Consider the following 13,329-nt stretch of genomic DNA (forward strand, 5'->3'; position numbering starts at 1 on the left):
TTACAAGTGTGCCTCAAAACAAAATTTGTGAAGTAGAGCGTGTGCATTTCAGAATTTATATTACAAGTTTGCATAGACTAAATATTTGCGAAACAGATCGTGTGCATTTGTGAATCTGAAATACAACTGCAAAACAAAGCATGTGCATTTGTGAAAAACCCTGAGAATTCATTCATTATGATACTGTTCTGATTCCAAAGGAATCTGTTAAACGTTTTTCATTTCATGACTGCATGCATATTTCATCATCCCAAACCCACCCAAAGTTGTGCACTTAAATGTTGACAATGTCAGTACGTGAACTTAATTTAATGATACGTGGGCACATTTCAGAATGCTGATCAATGATTTCCCAACTGAAATGTGGCCAGATTTAGTCATATTATCGTGATACTCAGTTTTTATGATGGCTGACAACTTTTGAAAAGAAAATATTATCAAACAGTTCATATGCATTTACACAGCCCTTTACCACCCCTATAAATGTCAACCATAAGCTGTGGAAACAATACATTACAATGTATGTGTACAATGTGTGTTAACGGACAAGTTAGCTTTGGTTTTGTCTAGAATCAAACAACCAGCAACAAACACTTAATTAAATGTCAAAAAATTAAAATATATGTAACCTTTCGATAGAAAAAACAGTCTGAGATGCTCTTGCATTATTTTTTTTTTAAGCGTGCCTGTACCCACCTGAATTTGCATTTCTTTCCCCCAAAGGTGTAGTGAATATAACGAGATATTAAAATCCTGCATACCAAAAGCAGAGCAAGTTTACTCCAGCTGCAGAGCACTGATAAACAGAAGTGAATTTGCTGCAACTCATTCGTTGCTAGAGGAAGTAGCTAAAAATAAAGTTCCTTTTCCTTCCATATAAATAAAATGCAGGAAAAATATGTTCCTGATGTTCTTAAGTGGTAGTAGTGTGCATCTTGGGCTATAGGTGATGAAATAAACCATTTTTTGTGAGTTTGTGCACAAAAAAATGGTCAAATGTTTGTTACATAATATATATGTTCAGGTTTCATTTATTCAGACAACTGTTCCTCAAAAAAATCAAACCTTGATCTTTTGATATACATGCTTTGATGTTTCCTTTGAAGTTTCCTTGAGTTCCATGTAATAATTCTAGCAAGATTATTTTTGTCTTTCTTTTGAATAATCTCAACATATTATTCAAAAAGACAAAAAGAAGCTAGCCAGAATTTTTACGTGGAAGTCAAGGAAACTTCAAAGCGATCAGCAGATGCCTCTGACAAAGACTGGCAGTATTCAGTCGAAACATGTAAGATCAAAGTTGATTCCTGAGGAACATTTGTCTGAATAAATGAAACATCAACATATTCAAAAAGAAGACAAAAATAATCTTGCTGGAATTATTACGCGGAAGTCGAGGAAACTTCAAAGGAAACATCAAAACAATCAGCGTACGCCTCTGACAAAGACTGGCAGTTAATTTCCTGAGGAACAGTTGTCTGAATAAATAGACCTCAACATATTATTCAAAAAGACAAAAAATCTTTCTGGAATTATTACACGGAAGTCAAGGGAACTTCAAAGGAAATATCAGAGCAATCAGCAGACGCCTCAAAGATTAACAGTTCATTTCCCGAAGATACAGTTGTCTGAATACATGAAACCTCAACACATTATTAGAAAAGAATCTTGTTGGAATTCTGCAGAAGTCAAGTAAACTTCAAAGGAAACATCAAAGCGATCAGCAGAAGCCTCTAACAAAGACTGGCAGTTGTCAGTCAAAACATGTCAGAAGATTGAAGTTGATTTCCTGAGCAACAGTTGTCTGAATTCAACATATTAAAAAAGAACACAAAAGAATCTTGCCAGAATTATTACACGGAAGTCAAGGAAACTTCAAAGGAAACATCAAAGCGAACAGCGATGGCAATGCAGCCAATGCATTGCAATGTAAGCCAATGCAGCATTAAAAATCAATGCACCCGGGTAAGTGAAAAGGGAATGGTAACAAATATGAATATTGTATAGTTATATTGTATTGCTACCATTTCTAAATCTTATAGTTGTAGGAAATGAATGACTCAAAGCTGCTTTTCTGAAAAGCTCCCACTGGGTAGGGGAAAGTATGCAGACAACAGGGTGGAAACTGTTATGCTTCTACCCTTTAACAAAGAAACAATCCATAAAGCACCACAACAGTGCTGTGGATGGACCAACACTAAAAGGATGAGGCTGATATAAAAGAGGAGAGTTAAGTGGGCTAAAAGATGAGGCGAGGCAAAGAGCGATGCACTAATGACAACAAAAAGCCCAACTATAAAAGAATTATGGCTGTCTCAGACGTGTAACCCCACGAGAGGAGGACACAGGCTTTCTAGCTCCATTGAGTACACTTGAGCAGATAGACATACACACTTAAACAGCTCCCATTTTAGGGCATGACATGAACATTGTGCTATAACACAATCAGACTCATGGCACACACGCAGAGCGTCTGAATTCCCCCAGGGCACATGGATGGACACGGAGTTCTTCACCGCAGAGACTAGAAATGTGTGTGGGAGTGTGTAGTTCATACTAAATCAATGATTTGGTGGCAGCTGATAGACAATTGATTTCATCAGTGGGCCTGTTGATGCATCCTCACAATCTTACAAAGGGGCGGAGCTAGAGTAGGAATAAAATAAGGGCAATGCAGAGAGCAAAAAGATGCACAGTCAGAAAGACAACATTAAAAAAAAAGAGATTAAATAAGTGTTTTTGACTGGAAAACTATATATTAGGGGTGCTACCTGATTAAATAAATTAATCTAACTTTATGTTTACATATGTATATACACTTTTTATTTTATTATTTATTATCATTTTTATTTCATTCATTTGCACCTTGTTATTCAGTTTACCTTACAACCTTGTTTTCTGCATGTGTGTGTATAATAATTATTATTCGTGCTGTTTTTTTGTATTTTTTATGTCGTTCTTTGTCTTTCTAATTACCCCTCGGGATAAATAAAGTTTATCCCCGAGGGGTAATTGAAGTTTATCTTTGTAATGAATTAATCTCAATTAATCTAAATTATTTGCCTATCAATATTTGACAGGAGAAGCAATGTTTTTCCAATTTAAATGGATTTTGGTATAAGACTAAATCAATGAAAACACAATAACTGAGTTTAAACAACAAAATAGTGTATATTATAACTGTGTTAACACAATGTGCAATATGAATGAAGAACATTATGATCGCATTTTTCAAACTTAAATTTAAGCTTAGGTTTTCATTTATTTTACTCGGTGGAACCCAGTCATTCTATTCTTGGGAACATGGTACATGCTATTTGGCGTGGAGATGTTCCACAGCCTCGGCCGTAGTTCATCAGAACTGGTTGTTTAATAAATTCTGGGAAGAAATATCAATTTTTACCTCCTTGAGTGCCGTTCACGTCTGTAGGCGTTACTTGGTTTAGTAACGTGGAGTGGCATTCACTTCCAAAGACGTGAATTGTGTTTTTTTGGCTGGGGTTGCTAGGAGGATATCTAGCTTGTATCGTGATGTAGTGACCAACAGGTGACCTGTAGGTGGCAGCAGAGCACATTTGGAGGAGAGATCACCCGTGATGGGCAGAGCTTAGAGGGAGAGGAAAGGAGTTTACGAGACAGAAAATGGTGCAACGAGAGATGATGCTGAGATTCCCAGCAGCTCACAGCAGCGCACACTCGACCAGAGCATGTGTGGAACTACGTGGACTATTGAAAGTGTGGCGATGGTGAGATAAAACGGTAAAAAAAAACGGGCAAGCGGTGACACTCGGTATGTCCGGGAGAAGGAGGAAGTTGTGTGTGTGGAGAATGATGGGGGAGAGACTTGGAGGAAAGCCAAAATACATTAAGAAATCCATACAACTCTGACATAGATAGCAAAATAATAATAATATTGCCTTGTCTAAGTGTTGTTTTTGTTTTATAAAAGAAAACCAATGTTGATGTGTCACTAAAGCAAAAAAAAAGCTTCAAAGTCATTTTTTCAGAAAAAGCCATTTTTCTCAGCTTTTTGTCACAAACTGGTGATTTGTGTGAAACTTGCCTCTATTCAACTGTAGATTACAGAAAAACAAAACAAGCTACAAATAAAATTATTCTTTCTGATGAAAGTAGAGACTTTAATCTTTCAGAATCTGAGGTCAGATTGTCATTGTACAATCTGACCACAATCTGTGGGTCTTTAAAAATCCGTCAAAATGCTCTAAAATGGCTGACACTGAATGAGTTAATAGTGTCACCAAAAATAAAGTTGTAACATTTTGTGAATAAATGTTTTTTTTCCACTTACTTTATATATTTGATTATCCAGTCTTACCACCACTGCTATTAATTTGGGGACATCTTACACAGGAGTGTATGAAATAAATGATCCCACATATAAAAGACACGGTGGGAGGAATGCCTGGCATATACAGGGCTGTGTCATATTTTATGGAATAAAACAACTTTAGATCTTGTTGTCGGATGTTCTCAGTGAAAAAGGCGGAGTCAAAGAATGCCTTTGTGCCAACATATTTATGAACAATGTTAATCTGAACAACAATAATGCAACAGGCGTGGAGAACAGAAGCAGTCACGCTCCGGCACATCAGCCATGTGCATTTATACAACGCAGATGACTAATCTCACGACCGCCATTGGAGGCATCGCGCCATGCATCGACTCACCATCGGAGGAGTCACGCCAATCAATGCAGGAGATTGAAAGGCCATCAACAGTGGGCAGATGCTACAGTCAACCGGCAGATTGTCAATGTTATTTACATATCAGAGAAAAGGACAAAACAGAGAACAAGATATGGATTTAAAAGATTCAGGAAGATTTGTGAAGCTGAAGCTACAGATAGACGTTTATTTTATTGGTTCACCTGATATGTTTTGCTTTGCGATGCATTGTTTTGCAGTGACCAGTGGTGAAAGTAATAGATTACAAGTACTCATGTTACTGTAATTCATTATCTTTTATTGGTACTTTTTTGACTATACTCTTTTAAAATGTACTTAATTTAGAAATAGTCATTTGTTACAATTTATACACGCAACCGTTACGGAGTAAATTTGTATTTTTTCTTTGTTTTATAATGATTAACGCACATTGTGAAACTACACAAAATGAAATGACCAGACAACAATCAAATATATTCACATCATGGACGTCCAATCAGATTGAACGTACGTGCAAAAACAGCATTGAATGGAGTTTATTTTCTCATTTCGCATTTATTAGTTATTATATGTATTATTTTCATTATTATTATTTTATTAATATTAATTAATTAATAAATGTATTTATTTATTCATAATAATTATATAATATATTTATAAATGATTATTATTTATCAGTTATTTCAGCCTGAGAATTAAAAAAAAAGATTTTTTAATTTATTTCATTGCTGTTATTTATTTTTAAGAATTGTGTATTTTGACAAACCTTTTATTTTATACAGATGCATTTGTGGAAAATAAATTAAAGTTCCAATTGTGAGATTTGCTCTCTTCCTTTTTATGTTTATACATGAGATGTTTACTGTATGCAAGGGAACCGTGGCAAGATTTATTACCAAAAATAAACATTGGGGATGAAAGTAATTAGTAACTGAGTACTATTTAACTTATACTTGAGTATTTTATGTATGACTTAGTTGTACTTGAGTACAATTTCAGTCAAATAACAGTACTTTACTTGAGTAGGATATATCAGTGCTCTTTACACCTCTGGTACTGACCACCTGTAGCCATTGTAGCTGTTGCTCAGCAGAAGCTGAGGAAATGCTGCACAAACACACACGCACACGCACGCACACACGCACGCACACACACACACACACACACACACACACACACACACACACACACACACACACACACACACACACACACACACACACACACACACACACACACAACACACACACACACACACACACACACACACACACACACACACCACACACACACACACACACACACACACACACACACACACACACACACACACACACACACACACACACACACACCACACACACACGCACACACGCTGTGAGTGGGAATGAATTCAATGTGACAGTGAAATCCAAAAGCCTCGAGGGGAAAATACGCCAACAGTGGTGGGCAGGTGGGAGTGGAGCCGTCTGCTCACTGTGTAAGACTGACAGGCAACCTCCCAACACGCACACGCACACGCACACGCACACACACACACACACACACACACACACACACACCCTGCTGAGAAAACTACTGCACTAATTTTAATTTCCAATTCACATTTGGTGGGAAAAAACAACATTACATATTGTATACTAATCATGATCTGAAGCTCATTTACATTTAAAGTGAAACAATTCATGCACTATTCCATTAAGAAGGTATTGAAGCAACAAGAAGGATAAGTGCTAAAGTTTCACGTTTTGTCTAAATCTAGACTTTGTAATGATATTAAAATAAATGAATGATTAATTAGATAAAACCACACATAAAAAAAAACATCTAATTAGACTACAAGTTGTTAGTTAAAGCAGGACTGTACCATGGGGTGGAGATTATGGAAGAGGATTAGGGCCACTGAAAAAAAACTACCCAAAAAACAAGGTGCAATATTTTTTTTATTATTATTAATGTTCTGAGAAAAAAAAAAAATGTCAGAATTCTGACTTTAAACTGAGAATTCTGACTTTTTTGGACCTTGTTTCTTTCTTTTAGTGGCCCTAATCCTCTTCCTTAGGAGACTTGAAAATGGGTTAAAAAAACATTTAAGGATTTTTTTTTTTTTTTTCAAGCAAAATCTGAAACTTCCTAATGTAAAAAAAAAAAAAAAAATCTGAATAAAAAAGAAAACTAAATGAATTAACATTTATTCACAGATTTCTCACAGCTTTGTAAAGTCAGATGCAAACAGCACCTGGTAAAGTTCAACTAATCACATGAATTCACTTTAAATGAACAGCTTAAAGCTGAATAATGACACTTTGTTACAAATTATCACAACATCGGTTTATCAAACACGTCGACCTTCACAAGTGTGCGATTAAACTGCTTTTTGTTGCATGTGCAGCGTCTAAATCGCCTCTCGTTCCTACGAGTAAAGGTAAGATATAACAGTCCTTTAATTTAGCCGTCATTGTTGTTTGGGTTAAGTATCCCACTCATTATCCAGAACCACAGTAAAACATGTCTTTATTTATCTATTTAGGAGTATATTTGTTATATTTGTGACAACTGGGTACCGTTTGCTGAAAGGCATGGAAAAACAATGATGATTGTGGAGAAATGTGCATTGCAACTATGACATGAGCAGTAGATGGATGTGAGAAAGTAATTCAGAACCTTAGCGAGAGCATTAGACAAGAAAAGGTGCATATAAATAGCTGCTTCTGCAATTTCCTTTGCCAGCTGTGACAGTTTTAAAACATTTCAAAAAGTACCTCACAAAGAGACGCAGCAAGTCTCAGTAAAAACAAAACATTATTTTAACTGTTGGTTAAAGCTGACAATCTGGCTACAAGAATAAACAAATATGAGAGTGTGAATAAACAAAAAACTCTGATAAAGGTAGACTAATCTAACCACCATCAAAACAAGCAAATAAATCTACAAAAAGGCTAATATACATTTAATAAATGTACCATCAACCACAAACACTGCTTATTGTTTTCTTACCACAAGAAAACAATAAAATAATAAACTTGATGTGTTTTATCTGCCCCAGGGTTCTCTGATATCAGTTCTCCATGATCTTATTCTGTCCTGTATTACACAGAGCACATGGCCTCTCCCCACTACATCTCATTTTTTTCATGTTAAACTTGCACTAAAATGTTTTATTTGTCAAATCTACATGAGTGTAGCTACTTGTGCTTGCTCAGTTAGTTAAAGCTCATAGGGATGATCATTTTATATCAGATAAAGACAGTGTAGGCCACGTAGATCAATAAATCAAAGATTAGCAGCTTGTTTGTTTGTTTTGATCTCCACGGTAAACACTCAGTTTCTTAACGCTGTCGGAAAAATCTGCCAAACTGATTTCCCAACAAACGACTGGTGTTTTCACTAAAAGTTGCAACTAAAAAAAAAACCAGTGGCTAATGTTTATTTTGGGTCTTACACAGAATGTGTCACAGAGTGAGCAAATATCATGGGGAACAAACTACAACACAAATAGAATCAAATGAATCATCGTCCTCCTTGTCTGGTGAAGACAGACAAGATTTGTCTACGGCAGGGGTTCTCAACCTTGGGGTCAGGACCCCATTTGGGGTCAAGACACAATGGCAGGGGGTCGCCAGATGCCCTCAAGAAACTACAAATAACACTTTGAGATAATTTTTGCTTATTTTTTTTTAACTACACCAAACTTGCCACATTTAAATCTATTTTCGTCTCTTTTTTCTTGCCATTCTTTTGCTCCTTTAATTGTATTTTGCTACATTACTCCCATTTCTGCCACTTTTCCATCAAATGTCAATATCTTTTCTGCACATTTTCTCCACTTTCAATAGATTTTCGGCACTTTTAAACCCTTTCCACCCCTTTTCCACCTTATGCCACATGTTTACCCATTATTGTCATGCCTATTTTTGCCAATTCAACCACATTTTTAAATTACATTACCCCATCATTTTGCTGACTTTACGGATGGACCCCAAAAATCTCTCCCCTTTTTTCCCCCTTATAGATGGCCCTGTCTCCATATGACTGTTCTTCAATGTTCATGTCTGTGTTCAACCACCTTCAGATACAGTGGGGGTCCCTGGTCTCTGGAACCTTTATTTTGGGGGTCATGGGCTGAAAAGGTTGATAACCACTGGTCTACGGGACTTCACATCCCACAATGCAATGTGCAAAAGTATTCCAAAAATGTCAAAAAACCAAGTGTTTACAGAAGAGATGAAAACAAACTTTCAAGCTTTTTTTTTTTCAAGCAAATGATCTTTGATTTTTTGAAAAATATCATTTTACAGGAGTTTTGAAGTATAATTATTGCTTACTCCTGATGACTCTACAGTAAATATATATATATATATGATAATGGGACAACTGAGAGAAAAACTAGTGCAGCACACTTGGTGTGCATTAGCCATTATTTTAAGAATACATTTAGCTAGAATATAATATTTCTATTTGTACCTTTTATTAGATTCCTAAAATGATTTAGCAAAGAATACACTTTTTGAGACATTCAAATACGAGTAAAACAAAAATGCACAACACTACACCAGAAAAAAGATACAAAAATACACAAAATGACTCCAGAATCACACTACAATGGCAGCAAAAAACTATAATTACACAAAAACATGCACAAAAAGACAACAAAGATACACAAATACACATGACTTCAAAAAAATATACATTACAGAAAAATACACCAAACAAAAAAAATATATAAAAATTAGTAAAACAAACACATTTATCATGCGCATGTCCCATAGAATTAAACCAGTGAAATCGCACACGCCATTTTATTTTGCACCCGCAAATAAACCCTTTTATAACACTACAGAGTTTGTACACCTCTTTGTACATCCAACCTTCAAACACATACTCATTTGGCCATAACTGACAACTCTACTTAAGCTCCTCCCACTATATGAATGCATACTTCTGACGGGAACTGTACTAGTATGAGTAAAAAGTGTGATTACATCATATTTTCTACAGTAACTGTTTGCTTCTTAACACTGAGGCAATAATGACCTCATCCTGCCTCATACTTACAGTTTACACTGCACTGCTACTTCTCCCTTATAACTCCGCCCCCTGACACAGAAGCCCTGTGCACAGTGTCTGTCAGTAGTGATGGACAGTGTGTGGTTTCATCTGTCACATGTGTGTTACGCTGCACTCACACACAAACCCACAACGTGTCTTTAGAAGGAAGTGAGATGGCACTTCCTATTCCTCTGAGCTATCTCTTCGTTCACACTTTTCTAACACAACATTAGTTCCACACTGCAACAATGACTCAGCAGATTAGTGATCACAGGGATGCACCGACAAGCACTGGGTTCACACTAGAGCAGTGGTTCCCAATCTTTTTTCTTTCATGTACCCCCTTTGCATTTTTGTCAAATCATGTGTGCTCCCCCTCCACCCTTCATATCATGAGTACCCTCTCCATAATTTTTAATATTTTTTTATTTGTGGAACAGCGGGCTCTCCTAAACCTCTAAATGTGTCTAAACATTTCAAACATTGGTTCCTTAAGGCTTGATCTACAAATTCAAAACAACGACTTGAATTTCAAGTTGAATTTAGTTAAATTGCAACTTTTATATGATTACTTAAAAGTACATACGGTCTTCTATGTAAAATGTAGCCAATTATTTTCACCTATTGTCAGAAGTGTGATAAAATGGCCTCTACAGCATAAAATTATTCTGTTTCCATAAATTAGAAGAAAATATAGTATTTTATAGAGGAATAGTAATGTTAGTTTGTGGTCAAATTGTCAAAAAAAAAAGCCTAAAAAGGAACTAGAAACATTTCCCAATTATTTTCAAATTACTTGTTAAATCTTTACGAGTACCCCCTTCAATGTGCCCCTGTACCCCTGTTTGGGAACCACTGCACTAAAGGTATGCATTGCCATGAGTCTGATGATACAATTCACAATACGATATATCCAGATACTAAACAAGACAAATTTCACTTTCAAGCACAAAATGGAATGAAATTAAATGTATTTCAATTTTTTAAACTGGCGAGAACATTGAAACGGTGGTGTTTTATGAAAAATCAACTTCCAAGATAAAACGCATTGAGGAGTGAGGTAGTCTGATGGTGCATTCACTGACACCTAGGGACCAGGCGTTTACATGCTATGCACAATAATGTAGTGCAATTAAATGTTTTTTTAGTTAAAAAAAAAAAAAAAAATCCTACCTTGAGTCTCTCCTTCCTGCTCCCTTCCCCCTCCCCCTCCCCCTCCACCTAGGTGTAACACTGCTCTCCCTTTTTTTATCCTCCCTATAATAAAAGATTTCTTAGACTTCCTTAGGGAGGGCTGGTGATGGTCACAATTAAGCAACAAAATAAATCAATTTATTTTACTGCAATAACAAAACATATTGCTGTCTCATAATGATTGCACTTCTTTGATGGCATGTGCAGACAAGTGAAAAAAAAGAAAAAAAAAACATGATTAAAATAATTGATTTGGACATTTTTTGGATCGATACGATAATCACGTGGTGAAATATTGCGATACATCGCCAAATAGATTTTTTTCTTACACCCTTAGTTCACACTAGCAGCATCAGTGGGAAACACAGGAGCATCAGCACCCACTGAGATCCATGCTGGACGACACCCAGTGTAACATGACTCACCACTAACCCTCTGTTGTAGTTTAATGCCAAGTGACAAAAAAGAGGAGAAATAAAGTGAAAGTGGTGTTAAAAAAACAATGAAAAAAGGTTTGTGGGCGGGACTTACCAGCTCCACTGAACCATAGTGTTTCCTGCTGAAGTCTCCACGCCTGCAGCCCAAGTCCTCTGAGGCAGAGCTGCAACACAAAGACATGGTCAAATACACAACACAAGCCCCTGTTTACCTTGCATCACACTGCACACACACACACTGCACACACACACACACACTGCACACACACACTAACACACTGCACACACAAGACACAATAGGCAGTTGCAGCATCTGCCTTGTCTTCTTATTGATGCTCAATAATCAATGCTTTTTCCTTTTTTTTTTAAACTTTACTTCCCCTTTATGTCTCCTCTCGTCTCAGTCTCTGTGTGTGTGTGTGTGTGTGTGTGTGTGTGTGTGTGGGGTAGGACTTCCTGTTGAATAGAGACTGGCCTGGAGTATCTGATTCAGATGTGGATGCTGATTGAGTTATAGGCTGCAGTGATAAATGGAGAACGGCTGAACAGCTGACTGCTGCTCAAATAGTCAAATACACACTCAGAGGTGGGATGGTAAATGCTTTAAAATATGACTAATAGAATCTTATAATGGTTTTATAATCATGAATACCTAAAAACTAATATAATGAAGACTTAATGAGGCATAATGGAGACAATTATGGCCTTTTTTGTGCTACTTCTGTGCTAAATTTTACCATAAAAAAGGTGACATCATAAAATGCATTGATATTATCCACTGCCGAACAATTCAACTCTATAATCAGACTAATCAGATGACCGTTAGTGTTTAACCTATAATTAATCAGGTGTTTAAAGGGATCCTTCACTGTTTTTTTTTTTAATTATTATTTTTCGTAAACAAAAAGAGTTTACATTAACGTCTTTAACTTTTCCTGATTATTTAGAGCAGTGGTTCCCAAACTTTTCACAGTCCCGTACCCCTCCAGACAATTAACCTGAAGCCATGTACCCCCTACTTCTGCAAACTTAAAAAAATATAATAATGTAATGTCATAAACAATGTAGCCCTACAGTGAATTTGATCTATTCTGTTGAGGAATAATATATAATTATAACAACAACAAGACCTGTGCAAGGCGAATACGTATTTGAATAAATTAAAAATGTAATAAATTGACAAAAATTACAACTTGTATGTGGATTTGTTGACAAGTTTGTTCTTTTTACTAATTAAATTGAAAGTAATAATGCAGGAAAAACAGAATACTGATCTTGACCGTAAATATGACCTTGAGCGAAGGTCATGGACACACATATAATTTTTTGTGACATCATGAACTTTGACCCCAACCAGTCTTTTTACTGGTAGGTCGTAGAGCTTTGGTCCAATGAAATAAAATACTTGAGATGAGCTTTTCATATATGTAAGCATCAAACTTGTACGATAAATATTCGTAGAGAAATGGAAAATGTTGGTTTTTGACACTTGACACGACCTTGACCTTGACATTTTGGTTCCAAAAAAGGTCGACTGCACATTCTTGACATTGCCCTTATGAGATGACTTATGTGTTATTAGTGCTACATTAATAGCCTAGGAAGAGTTCAAGGACAAAGCAGTTGCAGAAGAAAAATAATAATAAAAACTCCAACGAGAACAATGTTCACTTGGCAAGATCTGTATAATACGTATTTGACAATTGAAAACAAAACTTAAAAAAATTCAATATCATGAAACTGGTTAAAAGTACACATTTCTGAATTGTCCATGTGAAAGACATCTTATTGTGTGTATTTTGTTGTTGAGTAATGTCCCTTAAAGGCACGCCGTAAACTTTTTGACCTAAAGAGATGACCCATGTGAGTTATTTTAAATGATTCCTTAGGCTAATATACAGCGCTGACAGTATCAATGCTCCGAGCGGGACTTCCCTCTTGAAATACAGACCATGTAAGTTTGG

At 36.1% G+C, this 13,329-nt stretch overlaps 1 protein-coding gene across 11 annotated transcripts in view; it reads right to left on the minus strand.

Annotated features, from left to right (window-relative positions):
- Positions 1-13,329, minus strand: part of garnl3 (GTPase activating Rap/RanGAP domain like 3) — a 92,060-nt gene that overhangs the window by 48,087 nt on the left and 30,644 nt on the right. For 9 of the 11 annotated variants that reach the window (XM_028462645.1, XM_028462637.1, XM_028462640.1 and 6 more), the window contains exon 2: positions 11,460-11,529. In XM_028462645.1, coding sequence (XP_028318446.1) covers positions 11,460-11,529 — 70 coding nt within the window. Of the gene's footprint in view, positions 1-696; positions 776-11,459; positions 11,530-13,329 lie in introns of those variants that run through there. The other 2 variants (XM_028462644.1, XM_028462643.1) reach the window with 1 other exon arrangement.

This window comes from Gouania willdenowi, chromosome 12 (assembly GCF_900634775.1).
Source record: "Gouania willdenowi chromosome 12, fGouWil2.1, whole genome shotgun sequence".
NCBI classification, from domain to species: Eukaryota; Metazoa; Chordata; class Actinopteri; order Blenniiformes; family Gobiesocidae; genus Gouania; species Gouania willdenowi.